The sequence below is a fragment of the Sapajus apella genome, unplaced genomic scaffold, assembly GCF_009761245.1.
Source record: "Sapajus apella isolate SASKATOON/1434 unplaced genomic scaffold, GSC_monkey_1.0 scaffold41, whole genome shotgun sequence".
Taxonomy (NCBI): Eukaryota; Metazoa; Chordata; class Mammalia; order Primates; family Cebidae; genus Sapajus; species Sapajus apella.
Genome location: NW_022436981.1, coordinates 14,659,647 through 14,672,682, shown reverse-complemented (window position 1 = coordinate 14,672,682; position 13,036 = coordinate 14,659,647). Strand labels below are relative to the sequence as shown.

Genomic DNA, 13,036 nt, shown 5'->3' with positions numbered 1-13,036 from the left:
AGTCTTAACAAGACAATATGCTTTTTTATCTTTAATATTCTTAATGCAGTCAGAATTATGAGAACTTTTATAATTGTCCGTCCACATTCCAGATGTTCCCTATTAGGACCTTTATTTAGCTATAAATAGTGGCTCTGGATAAAAATAAAGTTGGAGAAGACAATTCCTGAGGGGGGAGTAGGCTTCCCCTACTGGAAAGGCAAAAATATGGAAATTTAAATCGCTTTTTTCCCTTTTTTTTTGAGACGGGGTCTCACTCTGTTGCCTAGGCTGGAGTGCAGTGGCACAGTCTCGGCTCACTGCCACCTCCGGCTCCTGGGTTCAAGTGATTCTCCTGCCTCAGCCTCCCGAGTAGCCAAGACTACAGGTGCCCACTACAATGCCTGGCTAATTTTTGTATTTTTAGTATAGACAGGGTTTTACTATGTTGTCCAGACTGGTCTTGAACTCCTGCCCTTGTGATCCCCTCGCCTCAGCCTCCAAAAGTGCTGGGATTGCAGGTATGAGCCACTGCGCCCAGCCAGCTTTTTTCTCAAATAGTACCAATAACATTGTTTTAAAATTATAATACTAAGTATTCAAATTTATGCAAACTGGCCCAACTCTAAAGATCCATAAAGAACGGACTGTCCAACATTAGAATAATTATAAATTAGGTACTTAAATACTTCTAATTTAAAAACTGAATTATAAAAGCTTATTATTGTATTTTGAAACAGACTAAGTCCTTTAATGCTACTGAGAAGTAGAATCTCATTCTCTATAATTAAAGAGAACAGTGATTCCTCTCTCTTTTCCCCAGCTATACTCTCTTCAAGGATCTCAGCACTCTCTAAAGCCCATTTACAGAAAAGCACCATACCAAATATAGCCCAATACTACAGCAGCTGTTCAAGCAATAGATTCCAAACTATATTTTTACATTGCCTCAGAGACCAAGCAAAAAACTGAACCTATCACACAAAAAAGAGCATACCTACAGACCTTAACTATAGGCTTAAGCTTATCAGCCATCAAAAAGCCAGGACTGAAAGGCAGAGAAAACACTAATCTTGAAAGTACCATAAAGACACAGCTAAATAATTCATTTGTTCCCACTTAACCTGCTAAGGGAAATATATAAACAGATGCTCAATTCAATATACAATGCATTACAATATTCTGACAATCTAGAGGCCAGATATTAACCTTGAAGGGGCATATTACTGGCCCAACTACCATTCTATACAGGACTTGAAAGTGTCAGACCCATGAGATAATTTTTAGAAGAGATCTTAGAGATGATAAAGTCTTCTAGTTCTAGCCCATTTTCCTATTCACCTAGGGATCTTTCTCCAAAAGTACAAATGCCCTAGAAGAATCTCTGGAGATGATGAGGTGTAAGCATCTAGGCATCTGTTTAAAGGTTCCAGAATACTCTGTTGCACTAAAGATGACACCACTGAGCTAGTCATTAACTTCTTCCACTGAGAACTGAATGTACAGCTAGTGCTCGACTTACGACCACAATTGGTTCCGACAGACCGGTCGTAACACAATTTGGTCGTAAGTTGAGTAGGCTATATGTACAGTACTGTGAAATGATGTTATAAAAATCTTCAAGTCATATTTTATCATAATTTTCTTTCATTATTGTTATATGTCATAATTTTCTTTGTTCATTTTATGCCATTTGTATCATCTCTACACCATTTTGTTTCTTATTTTTACATTCGTCAGGTTTAAGTAAAACACTGCATTACCAGTAGTAAAGGTTGACCTGAATGCTTATTATGAAAGCATTCTTGTCAAATCTCATTTTTAAAAAGCCACCTTAACTTGTGGTAAAGGCACAGCCTTGTGTAAAACTGTGGAATATTCACAGATCACTGAACCACGGTGGTCTATGGTTTGAAGTGAAAAACCACAGCACATGATGAGTTTTGAAAAGCAGAAGAGTATGAACTATGTTAAGTCTTAGGGTTAAAAAGGACTAGTTGCCAGGTATTTATTTATTATCATTGTAAACAGAAAAGTAAATCATCACAATTTTATGTGACTTTCCATGGGATACAAATATGTAGCATTCATCATAAAAGATGTCATCAGGATATCTTGTTCAAATATAATTTAAACTTAGTATGTTCTAATATTGTTAAAGATATAGGGATATAAACCACTCACATTTTAGTAAGAAAGAAAATGACTAATAATGATATGATATAGCATACGTTTTATGTTTATTGTCCCGCACTGTCATACGCCCAGCTGGGCAACGTTTGCGCTGCCAGACGTGGAGCAGTCATGGCTAGTGATTGTGGTTGTGAAGTCGAATGGTCGTAAGTTGATCAATACCTGTCTATGAAGAGGGATTCTTGTGTCTGAGCCTCCCAAGTAGCTGGGACTACAGGCACCCGCCACCACGCCTGGCTAATTTTTGTTATTTTAGACCACTATGTTGGCCAGGGTAGTCTTGAACTCCTGACCTTGTGATCCACCTGCATCAGCCTCCCAAAGTGCTGGGATTATAGGCATGTGCCACCGTGCCCAGCCAATGAGAGGGATTTTTAAAAAGTATAAGCTTTCAATAAACACTCCAAGAGGTAAAACCATCTACCATATTTTCTATGAATCTTTTGCCAAAGTAGGTCTGGAATGCTATAGAATTTTTTTGTTTAACTTAGTAACAGTCAGATTTGGAACCCAAGTTCTAGGCTTCCCTTCTGTGTTCATTATGCAAATATTTATAGCTCAACTATAAAAATTCAACCAACATTTATTGAGCATCTCTATGCTGAGCATTCTTTTAAGGAATTGACACAAAAAAAGGTTTAGTAAGATTTGGTCTCTGTCTCCAAGAAGTATATAGCCTGGTGGAAGAGATGAACATCTAAATGGATCAATCCAACATAATATATACTGTATTAGTGAAATGAATAAAGTACTGAGATCACAGATGGCTGTGCAACCAAACTTATATGGAATAAATCTAGACAGGCTTGTCACATAACTGGACATGATATACCATAACCATATTAACTCAGCAATCCCTAATACTGTATCATTTGTTGGCCATGTATGAATCCCAAGGCAAGTAAGAAGAAAACAAAAAGAGGTTTTTGAGGGCAGGATGGGAGTTTGAGAAGCACAAGCAGGCTGATAAGGAGAAAATATAGTTTCAGGGGGCGGCCAAGTGTCAAAAACATCAATTGTGTCAGGTATCAAATGGAATGAACTGCGACATACCAATAAATATACATTATTAGAACTATTTTATAAGTGGCAATTTGATTATATTCAAAGGAACGCCCTTGAAAAGTAACTTTGGAATCCAAGATACCTAGGTTCAACAAAGTTAAGCGTTGCATGCAAAGATATTTCTGATGACTTTTTGCAAGTAAACTACGTTGGATTAAATCCACAGCTAAGGTGTCTATGCATATCCTAACCCTTTAAAGGCTCAGCAGACATTCTTCAAGACAAGAAAGAAAAGTTGTCATAGTGGGACTCTCCTACTGGCTCTTGAAAATTCCACCAAATTATCTGATGGAGGAAGTAATGTTCCAAAGTAACTCTTCAAGGAACCTCAGGTCTGCAAAGAGTTAGTAATGAAGAAGCTATCCAATGCTTTGACAAAGTCTCCTATGAGGATGCTTCCTTATTAAATATCCAGATAGGCTGCACTGATGAATAAATAAGTAAGCATTAATCTTCTAGATCTCACTTTAAATACCATTTCCCTAGAGAAGCTTTTTCTGACCTCAAATAATCTGCTATATACCCTCCCATGGACATATGTATTACTTCAAGCAATAACTATTAAATATATAAATGAATAAATGAGTAATTCTAATGAGCTCAGGTATGACCTCTATTGCTTTTACTCAAATATACTTGTGCCAAAGAAGAAAGACAATAGGCAAAGTAGGCCATTATACTAGGCCATTATGAGGTGATATTAGTATCACTGAAACAAAATCTCAATACCTTATATGCTTATTAGCAACAGAATAAAACAGATGTACTTTCTGCCTTAAGGCTTTGGGGAAGCTAGGTAACATTAGTGTAACTTTTAAAGAATACCTGGCATTTTTAGCCACTGATCCACACACAGTCTTGCTGCTTCTGTATCTGAATGTCCTCGAATAAATTCCAATTCTTGTAATCCATGAGCATGTTGAAAATCAATTTTTTCCTGAAAATATTAACAAGAAACTCAATTAAAATTACTACTGTTTTCCTTGAGAAAAGAATTTTTTTACATATCAGTGATCAAAAAATACTGATAACTCTTTATCCCCAGAACTCATCTAGAAATTTATGCCAAAGAAACACATCAAAATAAAAATGCATGCTCTAAGATGTGTATACCAATATTATTGCACAAAATTCACTGCAACCTAAATCCCTGACAATAGGATATTAAGTAAATTATGGTATGTACATTTGATGGAAGTCATTAAAAACATTAACCAAAATTTTTCAAAGGTGTGGGATATACCTTTGAAATCAAGCAAGTCACCAAATTGTATTAAACAAATGAAGCAAAATATAAACAAAGAATAATTTCAATCCATATGCAACTATACCTGCAGAGGAAAAAAAGCCTGAAAACAGATGTATTAGAAGTTATTAAGGTTCCCTCTGGTAATTTCCATGTAAGGGATTATTTTCATTTTTCAACTTTTATTTTTTCAAATTTTCCATATTTAATCTGAAACATACTGAAGGAGCCTAATAAATATTTGTTCACTGAGTAATACTAATAACATAACTCATTAGCACCTAATATGTGCCAGTATAAAGTATTTGTTGCCATCTAGACTAAGGGTTGGTGAACTTTTCCACAAAGGGCTAGTTAATATTTCATCATGTCTTTGCAGGCCAGAGAGTATTTATTGCCTCTACTCAACTCTGCCATTGTAGCACGAGAGCAGCCACAGACAACATATAAACAAATGAGCGTAGCAGTGTTCCAATAAGTCTTTATTTATAGCAGGCCAATGACAATGCTGAACTAGATGCTCTGTATCGCTAAAAGCCTAAATCTTTCTAGTATGTTATCCATAAAACTATTTGTATATTCTCTAATCATAATGTATATTAAAATTAATACTTACTGGCCACTAACTATGTGTAAGGCAGTTTAAAAAAGATTTTAGGTATTATTGTTCCCATTTTATGATGAAAAACCTGAGGTCAAATAAATTGCCCAAGGATATATAACAATGTCAGTATTCAAACTCGGACGCAGTCTGATTCTTGAATTCATGCGCTAGCGAGTATAATCATACCGCCCCACAAAAAGATTTACATGTACTTCAAAAGAAATAAGAGTCAGAAACACTGGATTTATAAGACATAAACCATAATAATGTATGGCCTAGGTAGCAATGTAACAGGGTTTTTACAGGAAGGATAAGTGAGGGAAAGGCGTGGATCAGTATTTTAACCTGTAGAAAATCTACATAACATTGTACAAAGTACAGTCATGGAATACTACTCATGAATGTTAATATGCATTATTTACATTTTTTTAATTCTCTATAATCTAAGTAAGTATAGAAACACTGGTTTTAACAAAATTTAAAAGGTTACTTTCATGTAGGACTACTGAAGCCCTAAAGTGCTAATGTGAACTGTATTTTTCATACATAGAGTATGCAGTATTCCAACTTCATAAATCACCAAATACTTTTTCAAAGCGTATCCTACAGGATCACTATACTGAATAACATACACTAAGAAACAAATAATAATAAAATTAAAGTTAGCCTATCCAAAGATAGCAATAGCCCCTGATATCCTAAGACATCTTATGTATTAAATTAGACCGTTTATCAAAGTTCCTTACAAGAATCCATTATAATAAAACCTTTCAATTAAAGTAATATAATTGAGATTAAATATTACTACACACCAACTACTAGCATACTTATTTTAACAATTTCCAATAATTAAAATCCAACCTTTTTTTTTTTTTCAAGTTCTCTGGCCTTTCTTACAACAGAATCTGAACTCTATGAACATGCATAGTTAATGCTCCAAAAACACTGAAATTATCCTAAAATTAGCCAACCTTTTTGTCTATCAAAAGCAACTTTCAAAAACTTTAGGGTTACAGCCCTTCTTGCAAGTCATCTTAACTTGTGGTATATCAATACACAAAGCTGGCAGCTAGTCAAATGGCACAGAACGTGATCTCTGAAAGTTAAGTATCAAGCGAAGATTTTGTTTTTGTTTTTGTTCTGTCTTTCTGAGACAGAGTCTCACTCTGTCGCTCAGGCTGGAATGCAGTGGCACAATCTTGGCTCACTGCAACCTGCGCCTCCTGGGTTCAAGAAATTCTCCTCCCTCAGCCTCCCAAGTAGCTGGGACTGCAGGCATGTGCTACCATGTCTGGCTAATTTTTTAAATTTTGAGTAGAGATGGGGTTTCACCACATTGGCCAAGCTGATCTCCAACTCCTGACCTCAGGTGATCTTGTCCACCTCGTCCTCCCAAAGTGCTGGGATTATAGGCGTGAGACAGCACGCCTGGCCTCCAGTGAAGATCTTCCTTTTTTTCTTTGAAACCTCTCCATCACAAAAGATAACTTACTGTAATAATGAAGACACCAACAATTCACAAAGGCCTACAACAGTTGAAAAACATTTTCTATGTTATCTATTTTTAGCCAGAACTATCATTCACTAGAATTCTTCAAAAATTGTTTCTATTTCAGTTTCATTATCTTTCTTTCTGGGTGGCTTTTTTTGTTGTTTTTTGTCACCCAGTTTAAAAAAATAAATCCACAAAGGGAATCAAGTAAGAAAAACTAAATTATGGCTGGACAGCAAGTCATCTTTTTCCTTAAAGAATGAAATCTAGACAAATTCATTCTTTAAAACTGGTTAAACAAAAAATTTTAAATTTCAAAAAAAATATTTTCAATGTAAAGTATTACATGGGTGGAGGCTGAAGCTACCCTTGAGAAAAAACTTAGTTGTCATAATGACTATACAAGATTCTGGGCTTATCACAAAATCTATTTATCAATGGAGCCATTAAGACTGCCTGGGAAAAGAAGCCAGTATCACTCAGGAAATCTGAAGGAAAGTAAGACAGTTTGCAAATGATTCCTTTGTCAAAGAGATTTGACCCATTTAAAAAACCAAACAATATGCTTATAATTCTGGGTGGGGGGGAACTTCCTTAAAACTGAATGGTATTTCTGCCAGGATAAAAATAATATTGTGTGTGTATGTGTACGTGTGTGTGTGTGTGTGTATGTGTATACATATATATGCAATAAGCATTTTAAACATACAATTAGAATACCATAGTCTAATTTAATTGATATTACATCATAAAGTAAAAGCCCTCAAACTAGCTTATTTCTAAATTTAAAGACCATTTTATACCAGATTAGGAAATATCAGATAAGACGCTACAGAAATACACAAATTACTTTATAATAACCAATGGAATAAAGAATCAAAAAGATGCATGCTAAAATTATAAAATCATAGTGTTTATTCTGACCTGGGAGATCATCTCTGAACTGTCCATTCACAGAATAAAACCCTAAATCTAAAACTAAGTGATCTGCTGAAATCTAAATAGCTGCTGGCCAGAGACATGATTTAAATTTCCATTTTTTTACTTTAAGTATGGAGTTGTTTTACCCAATGTATCAACATTCTACTCCTAAAAGACATTTGTCAGTACTGAGGGAATTCTTTAAGTAATTTCATTTGGGGCCTTCTAAAGCAAATCAAGGAAAAAATTTACATCATACAAGATTCTAAAATGGCTTCATTTACCACATAGCAGCTCTTCTACAAACATGCTTCAAATTTTTTCCTTTTAGTAATGGATTTAAATTGGAAAGATTAGCTAAAGTTTGAGAAAGAGTCTGGCTTTATCTGGGAGAAAATAATCTTTCAACAGCTGGTATCTATAAAAGCCCTGATAAACCCTTTTTCACTCTTATGATAAAATAACCAGAAACCTGTTAATTGCTCATCTGCTTTGAGAAATCCATGATTTTTAATTATCAAAAATGAAGTCCAACTCAGTTAATTATATTTTTTCCTCTTTTCCTATATACAGATAGGTTAAGAATCCAACAAACCAAAAACAGATGTAAAAAGCTACTAGGAATTACTACTAAATTCATGAGCTATCTAGCGTACATCATGAGCTTTGATTAAACCACAACTTTTTTGATTAAAGGTTTCTCTTCACCAACTTTATTATAAATAATTCTTTAATAAAATACCAGTTAAAATAGCCACATACTCTGAATGCTCTATTCTTCTCTTCTTTCTGCTGTTTCTCCACTTCAACATGGCGGGCTAGACGAGCCAGAGTTAAAGCAACTTTATCCTTCTGATGATCAATATGGTCTTTACGTTTAACATTCTTCTATAAGGGAAAAATAATTTTCATTCTTTAATTAACAAAATTAGCATTTGGATAACACACATTCATCAAACAGCTACTATACTAAAGAACCATTTATTTGAGTTATATTTGTAAGAACCTATTTTGTGTATTGTGTTTTATGTGGTGTTTTGTAGGTCTGTCAATTATCCACCAGGATCTTTGGTTTTCAAGAAGTTAGACAAATGAGCTTCTAGGACATTTATCATCTTTATTCCCTTAAAAGTTGAAGAATAAACTCTTACATCTGTCAGAGAAGTAGGGTCATCAGGCGAAGTGCTAACCCCCAAAATTGGAGAGAGAGAGGTAAATAAAGAACATCAACTTACTAAAGCAAAAACCTTCTAGCAGGAACCTCCATAGGAAACTAAACTAATGGATGCTTGGCATGGACAAGCCTGAGAATTTAAAACTTCAGGGTCCCTCACATATGATCCCATATTAACAGATGCAGAAAAAGCATTTAACAAAATCCAGCCCCCATTCATGATAAAAACTCTCAGAAAAGTAAGAATAAAAGGGAGCTTTCTCTACTTTATAAAGACCGTCTACAAAAAACCTACAGCTAACAACACACTTGATGAGAAACAAAGTCTTCACGCTAAGATAACGAACAAGGCAAGGATATCCCTCTTGTCACTCCCAGCATTGTACTAGAATTCCTAGCTAATGAAGTAAGATGAGAAAAAGAAATAAAAGGCATACAGATTGGGAAGGAAGAAATAAGACTCTCTGTTTGCATCCACGTACAAAATCCAATATAATTAACAAAACCATTCCTGCAACTAATAAGCAATTATAGCAAGGTTGCAGGATACAAGGTTAATGTCAATTGATTTCCTATATGTCAGCCATGAACAAGTGGAATTTGAAGTTAAAAAACTACCACTTACCTTGGTACTCCCCACCAAATGAAATACTTAGGTATAAATATAACAAAATATGTTATATCTGTATGCAGAAAACTACAAAACTGATGAAAGCACTAAAAAAACTTTGTTTTAATTTTATATTCAAGAGTACATGTGTAGGTTAATTACAAGGGTACACTGCATGGTGCCAAAGTCTGGACTTCTACTGATCCCATTACCCAAAGAGTGAACACAGTATCCAACAGGAAGTTTTTCAGGCCTTGTCCCTTCACCTTCTCTCTCTCCTTTTGGCGTCCCAGTGTTTATTGTTCCCAACTTACTCTCCAAAATGAACCCAAGATTTAGCTCCCACTTATAAATGAGAACATGTGATATTTGTTCTTCTGTTTCTGCATTAGTTTGCTTAGGGTAGCAGCTTCCAGTTGCATCCATGTTGCTGCACCTTTGCAGAATTTCATTCTTTATTATGGTTATGTAATATTCTGCAGTGTACATGTACCTCATTTTCTTTATCCAACCAGTGATGATGGGCACACAGGTAGATTCCATGTCTTTGCTATTGTGAATAGTGCTGCTATGAACATACAAGTACATGTGTCTTTCTGGTGGAATTTCTTACTTATTTTTGAGATAGGGTCTCACTTCAACACTCAGCCTGAAGGGCTGTGGCATAATCACAACTCACTGTAGGCTTGACCTGAGGCTCAAGGAATCCTCCCATCTCAGCCTCCTGAGTAGCTGGGACTACAGGTGCACACCACCACACCTGGGTAACTTAATTTGTAGAGATGAAAGCTTGGTATGTTGCTTAAACTGGTCTTAAACTCCTAGGCCCAAGTGATCCTCCTGCCTCCGTTTCTCAAAATGCTGGGATTACAGGTGTGAGCCACTATGCCCAGCATATTCCTTTGGATACATACCCAGTAATGGGACTGCTGGGTGGAATCGTAGTTCTGTTTTTGTTTTCTGAGAAATCTCTGAAGTGCTTTCCACAGGAGATGAACTAATTTGCATTTCTACCAACAGTGTATCAATGTTTCCTTTTCTCTACAACCTTGCCAGCATCTGTTACTTTTTCATTTAGAAACAGCCATTTTGACTCATGTGAGATGGTATCTCATTGTGGTTTTGATTTGCATCTCTCTGATGATTAGTCATGTTGAGCATTTTTTTCACGTTTGTTGGCTGCTTGTATGCTGTCTCTTTTGAGAAGTGTCTGTTCATGGCCTTGGCCCACTTTTTAATTAAACTGTTTAGTTTTTGTTGTTGTTGATTCATGTAAGTTCCTTACAGATTCTGGGTATTAGTCCTTTGTCAGGTGCATACTTTGCAAATATTTTCTCCCATTCTGTAGGTTGTCTGATAGCTCTGTTGATGGTTTCCTTAGCTGTGTAGAAGCTCTTTCATTTAATTAAGTACCATTTTTCTATTTTTGATTTTGTTCTATTTGCTTTTGGGGTCTGCATCATAAACTTTTTGCCTAGGCCAACGTCTAGAAGAGTATTTCCTAAGTTTTCTTCTAGAATTTTTATAGTTTCAGATCTATCATTTAAGTATTTAATCCTCTTGAGTTAATTTTTATACATGGTGAGAGGTACAATTTTACACTTCTGCATGTAGTTAGCCAGTTTCCCGGCATCATTTATTGAATAGAACATCCTTTCTCAACTGTTTATTTTTGTCGAGTTTGTTGAAGATGAGTTGCTGAGCTGGTTGTGCCTGTGCCACTTTATTCCTGGGTTCCCTAATTTATTCCATTGGCCTGTATGCCTATTTTTATATTGGTGCCATGCTGTTTTGGTTACTGTAGCCCTGTAGTATAATTTGACATTAGGTAATGTGATGTCTCTGGCTTTGTTCTTTTTGCTTAGGAATGTCTTAACTATTCAGGCTTTTTGGTTACATATAACTTTTGGAATAGTTTTTTTCTACTTCTGTGAAAAACAACATTGGTAGTTTCATATGAACAGTGTTAAACCTATAGGATGCTTTGGGCAGAATGGCCATTTTAATGATATTGGGTCTTCCCACCCATAGGCATAGAATTTTTTTCCATTTGTTTGTCATTTATGATTTCTTTCATCAGTGGTTTTGTAGTTTTCCTCATAGAGATCTTCTACACCTTGGTTAGATGTAATGCTAGGTATTCAATTTTTTTGTGTGGCTGTTGTAAATAGGGTTGTAGTCTCCATTTGGTTTTCAGTTTGACTGCAATTGGTATACAGAAATGATACTGACTTTTTTAGTTGATTTTGTATCAAATAACTTCTCAAGAAGTAGAGAGATTCTTCATGTTTATGGACAGGAGACTCACTATTGTCAAGATGTCAATTCTCCTAACTTGATCTATACATTCAATACAATCACAATCAAAAGACTAACAGATTTTGTGGATAACAACAAACACATTCTGAAGTATATATGGTAAGGCAAAAAATTCCTATTAGCCAACTCAGTACTGAAGGAGAGCAAAGTCATAGGACTGACACAATCTGACTTCAAAACTTACTATAAAGCTACAGTAATCAAGACTGTGCGGTACTATCAAAAGAAAGGACAAATAGTCCAGAAACAGACCCACATAAATAAAGCCAACTGCTCAATTTCGTGGTGAACTTAAAACTGCTCTTTTTAAAAAGTCTATTTTAAGAAAATAAAAAGAATAGATCTTCTCTGGGTTTTTTTGTTTTAGGTGGAGTCTTGCTTTGTGGCCCAGGCTGGAGTGTAGTGGCACGATCTTGGCTAACTGCAGCCTCCATCTCCTGAGTTCAAATGATTCTCCTGCCTCATCCTCTGAGTAGCTGAGATTACAGGTGCATGCCACCATCCACCTAATTTTTGTATTTTTAGTAGAGATGGGGTTTCTCCATGTTGGTCAGGCTGGTCTCAAACTCCTGACCTCAGGTGATCCACCTGCTTCAGCCTCCCAAAGTGCTGGGATTACAAGCGTGAGCCACTATGACCGGCCTTTCCTGTTTTTTCCTACCATGATGATTTGTTACAAATAAAACATCACTCTTTGGCTAAATCAATCACATATGTACAACCCAATTTTTATCTAAAGTAGGATAGTGGTGCATCAGCCAAGTCAAACAGCAGGCATGACTTCTAGATGTAAGACAGATGTCATACTGAAGGAAGCATATATAAAAAGGCCAAATTGGTATTTTCAGTATCAGGCTACACCTTTGCAGTAGGGAATGTTTATAGGACCACTTTGGGTAGAAATAACCCCAGCTCACTTTCTGATTACTTGGGCAGCATACAGTCTGGCACCCAGGTAGTAGGTGACATTCTACTAGCTTCAAAATATCTTTCTACAAGTTACAGGGCAATGCAAGTCCTTAGAAACAGCAGTCACATAAAGTTATTTTTCTAAACTTTGATCCCTTAGTACAAGTAAATCTGTCTTAAAAGCAAATTAATAGTGGAGCATAGTGGCTCACATTTGTAATCCCAGCACTTGGGGAGCTAAGGCAGGATCGCTTGAGTCTAGGAGTTGGAGACCAGCCTGGCTAACAATGCAAGACCTCATCTCTACAAAAAAAGTAAAAGCTTAGCTGGGTGTGGTGGCATATGCCTATAGTCTCAGCTACTTGAGCCCAGGAGTTCGAGGCTGCAATGAGCTATGATCCAGCTGGCACTCCATCCTGGGTGACAACAAAGTGAGACCCTGTCTTCTAAAAAAAACGGGGAGGGAAAGGCTACTAATAGCTATATAAGAAAAATAATTGTAGTAAATAACGACAGGTTTTACT

The 13,036-nt window shown here is 35.9% G+C and overlaps 1 protein-coding gene across 6 annotated transcripts in view; it reads right to left on the bottom strand.

Moving 5' to 3' along the window:
• The window catches only part of ZNF451 (zinc finger protein 451), a 121,651-nt gene that overhangs the window by 40,589 nt on the left and 68,026 nt on the right, over nucleotides 1-13,036 (bottom strand). For 5 of the 6 annotated variants that reach the window (XM_032299757.1, XM_032299758.1, XM_032299760.1 and 2 more), the window contains 2 exons: nucleotides 8,263-8,388; nucleotides 4,063-4,174 (listed from right to left, as the gene is read on the bottom strand). In XM_032299757.1, coding sequence (XP_032155648.1) covers nucleotides 4,063-4,069 — 7 coding nt within the window. In that variant the 5' untranslated portion in view covers nucleotides 4,070-4,174; nucleotides 8,263-8,388. Of the gene's footprint in view, nucleotides 1-4,062; nucleotides 4,175-4,568; nucleotides 6,262-8,262; nucleotides 8,389-13,036 lie in introns of those variants that run through there. The other variant, XM_032299759.1, reaches the window with a different exon arrangement.